Source organism: Triticum aestivum, chromosome 5B, assembly GCF_018294505.1.
Source record: "Triticum aestivum cultivar Chinese Spring chromosome 5B, IWGSC CS RefSeq v2.1, whole genome shotgun sequence".
In the NCBI taxonomy this organism is placed as follows: Eukaryota; Viridiplantae; Streptophyta; class Magnoliopsida; order Poales; family Poaceae; genus Triticum; species Triticum aestivum.
This window is the reverse complement of record NC_057807.1, coordinates 394,348,429-394,352,188: the sequence shown is the minus strand read 5'-3', so window position 1 is coordinate 394,352,188 and position 3,760 is coordinate 394,348,429. Positions and strand designations below refer to the sequence as shown.

Here is a 3,760-nt window from a genome sequence, read left to right as displayed (position 1 = left end):
CTAGCTTCTATAAATAAGAAAATACAAGGACCTGCATGAGCTCGCTAAATACACAGATACTATCATGCCATCAGCTGTCTTTCAAACTCAATGTTTTTGTTTTCCTCATTAAAATAAGCAACATAAGCGCACACTTTCTGGCACGCCAAAATCCAGCCGAGAGAGGGCAGCCTTTAGAAGCAACATGTTGGGAAACCAAGAGAAGGCTTCGCCTTTTCTTATCTTCTTCCCGGCACAAAAAGAGGGATTAGCTGCGCCTCTTCCCGCTACTCTTAACTAATGCCCAGCGACATCATAGTGGAGAACAATGACTTCTACTTTTGAAATGTAGCACTTCATCTTGCCCTTTCAAGCACAAAAAGATATCATTCTGCTGGTATTCATTTTCATCTTTCATCAAAAAAAAATTCAGTAACCTTTAACTTGTAGTGAACTTTAAGGATGGTTTCAAGCAACAATTAAGCAACGAAAATGAACATAACAACATGCAATTATTCAGGTTTGTCCGAGGAATAGGAAAGCCAGAAGAGAAAAACACTCCTCGCTCCCATGCTAGGCGTTGGGCGTCACCGATTGGCATCCATCTACGAGCAAAGTTGCTTTGCCGTCCATGTGAAGTGCCCGCTATCCTGGCTTCGATGGCAAACGGGGGCGACATCATCGCGCGCACCCAAAAGCAGGGGACAAAACTCTGCTTTCCCAAGCAAACCCAACAGCTTTCCCCACTCCCACTCCCCAACTCCCCACTCCAGCCAGCAATGACAGACGATCCCGCCGCCGCGGGGACCGGCCGAGGAGCGCCGCCGCCGCCGCCGGCCCGGCCGCCGAGGCCGCTCTCCGTCGTGTCCGCCCTCCCCTTCTGGTTCTACCTCACCGCCGCGGTCTCCCTCCTCGCGCTCGTCCTCCCCCACCTCCTCTCTCCCCACGCCTCCCCTCCCCTCCCGCCTCTCCTCCGCCGCCACCTCTCCGACGGCCGCCTCCTCAAGCTCCACCCAGGCCCCGACCTCTTCGCCTTCACCTCCCGCCCCGCCGCCCACTCCGCGCGCCACCACCCCGTGCTCGTCCTCCCGGGCCTCGCCGCCGGATCCTTCTCCTTCCGCCGCATCCTCTCCTCCCTCTCGTCCCATGGCCTCGTTGCCGCGGCCGTCGACCTCCCTGGGCAAGGCCTCTCGCCGCCTCCCGCCGCCCCTCCTCCACGCACGAACCCGCTCCGGGAGATCATGGACCGCGGCATCTTCCACGCGTTCGAGCACCTCGTCGAGACCGGCGAGGTCCCGTTCCAGGAAACGGCCCCCGAGCCGTCCCGCTCCTTTTACGCGGCCAGCGAGGCGGCCGCGGCCGTGGCCCGTTCCGTGGACGCGCTCGGCCTCGCGCCTGTCCACCTCGTGCTCCACGACTCCGCCCTCGCCGCCGGCGCCGCCTTCGTGTCGGCCAACCCGGCGGCCGTGCAGAGTGTCACTCTGATCGACGCCACTGCCACTTTGCCGGCTTTCCCGGCGGCCGTTCTCGGCGTGCCGGCGCTGGGGAGGCTGGTGCTGCGGGTGCCGGCATTGTTCAAGGGGCTGATGCGTCTGTCCTGCTCCCGGGGGGTGGATGCAGAGGAGGCCGACGCGCTCAGGGCGGCGATGCGGGGGCAAGGGAAGAGGGATGCGGTGTTTGAGGCCTGGAAGGCCATGAATCAGAGCTTTGACCTTGTAGAGTGGAGGAGTTCTTCAGAGGAGGTGAAGAGGCTGCCGATGATGGTTCTGTGGTCGGGTTCTTGGTCGGATATGTGGATCGATGAGGGGAAGAAGGTGACCAAGGCGTTGCCGGACGCCAAGTTCATCTACCATTATGGCGGCCGATGGCCTCAGGTCAGTCTGTTTGGCTACACATCTTTACCAATTTCGTTTGTTATGTGGTCTTTACCATTTTCGTTTGTTATGTGGAGTATGCGTAGTAGTCATGGATGGACTGGTTGTCTTTTTTGTTAGCTTATTAGTAGAAGCAGAGGTACAGACATAGTCATGCTTGGTCTTCTGCCTATATTTAGGTCACTACCACTGTCCATCATTGTTACAAAAGAGTTGAGATAGAATTGAACCAAATTAGTACTTGCTCCAAGGGAGACTTCTAGAGATTTCAGAATGAGATGATGTCAATCAAACTGCCAAATAGTAGGACGATATCCATTTTGCAGTATAACACACTGCACACTCTGTAACGTGCTAATATACCAACCTGAACTGTTTCTACTAGCATTGTACTCCCTCTGTTCCTAAATATATGACATTTTGGTGGTTCAATTTCAACTACCAAAACGTCATATATTTAGGAACGGAGGGAGTATCATGTTTTCAGTTGGCATTTCAATAAACGAGTTAGTAGTCCCAATCTCATTCCTGTATTTTATAGGGAACCAACTAAAGAGCTCCCCTTATAAGTTATAATAATTACTGATATATGACTATCTGTAGTCTCCCCTTATAACTAAAGAGCTTAACCAGGGTCATCTTGCCTTCATCGTGGTGGTATTTTTAATTAGGCTTTGGTTTGCAACATGCACCGGGCTGCCCTTTTTTTGGTTTGCAACGTTCTACTGTACTACTATATAGCAAAGAAGAAAGCTGAGATTATGATTGGTTTTCCCCTTAATTTGCAATTTCAGGTGGATGCATATGAGGAAATCTCAAAGTTGATAGCAGATTTTGTGACCATGTTACCAACAACTGCGACAGAGCACCTGTCGCAAAATATGGACCAATCATCTGACGAACCAGCAGATGCTCACAGCGATCATCCAGCTTTATAAAAACCATAACTACCAGATTCATGGTTATGAAATGCCTCACAAGCATCCATATGACCAAGCGATGTTCTTCTGCCTTGGACAATTCTTAGCCTGTGCTGCTAGAAGGGGATGATGGTCTTTTGTTTACAGCCCTGCTGTTGCTATCCGTTCCCCCTTCATGTATGATATCTTCCCGTGAAAGTTTGAAAAAAATTCACCTGTAGGGCCTCTTCTATTCATCTTTCAGGCAATGCTGTCAAAATGTAACTTGAGACTATTTTGCCTCAGGGAAGTTCCTGTTAGGGTATTCTGTAATGAGGTTGAGCTCGCATAACCTGATTTAGTGTATGTTGCTTTGTTGCCATGGAGGTAAAATGTAAGTACTCCTGAACTACCTACTGCATTGTAAACCCAGATAAGTTTACTTGCACACTGTATTCTCTAGCTGACCACCAGGCAGTTTGAAATTGTAGCTGAGTGTCAAAATAGTTAATTTTGTTAAGTTGTAGAAAATTGATGTGTCCTGAACATGTTTGAATCCACGTTCTTCTCGTAGCTTTTAAGTTGGTTTATGCCAAACATGTTTTAGATATTTTCTTACTGGTGTGTCTATCCATCAGTATCTCTGCGGCTCTTCAGATTAGTAGTCTGATGATCAAACTGTCATCAATGTTCATCAGAAACGTTGTGATTCTTTACAGTGGTTTTTACCACGCTATTCAGTTTTGCCACTACATTTTCTAACTGCTAAAAAATGTCATCATTCTGTTAGACACATACTAAAAAAATGCGTGTTCCACCATTACACTTGGGTCAAAGCCTGTTGACCATGTTATATGACTAAAATACCCTTAGTCCCAATTGTCAGACACCTCTCTCTCTCTCTCTAATGTGTGAAAGATAGAGTTTGGAGTTGTCGGTGGTCGTTCTTTTGCAGCAGCTCGTGGGGTGGTTTGCAGCACCAGCGGACCGAGCTTGCAGCAATGCGCA

The 3,760-nt window shown here is 49.7% G+C and overlaps 1 protein-coding gene across 1 annotated transcript; it reads left to right on the top strand.

Moving 5' to 3' along the window:
• Positions 1–623: 623 nt before the first annotated feature.
• On the top strand, positions 624–3,312 carry LOC123112037 (protein AUXIN RESPONSE 4). The gene is made up of 2 exons (XM_044532941.1): positions 624–1,853; positions 2,648–3,312. Exons 1-2 carry the CDS (start codon positions 639–641, stop codon positions 2,789–2,791), a joined length of 1,359 nt encoding a protein of 452 aa, XP_044388876.1. The 5' UTR covers positions 624–638; the 3' UTR covers positions 2,792–3,312.
• Positions 3,313–3,760: the final 448 nt, after the last annotated feature.

What these genes read in the sequence shown, in the direction of transcription:
- LOC123112037 (XM_044532941.1), top strand. Translation starts at nt 639, where the DNA reads ATGGCAAACGGGGGCGACATCATCGCGCGCACCCAAAAGCAGGGGACA. An exon ending in ATGGCGGCCGATGGCCTCAG is followed by an intron (nt 1,854 to 2,647) that starts GTCAGTCTGTTT and finishes TTGCAATTTCAG; the next exon opens with GTGGATGCATATGAGGAAAT.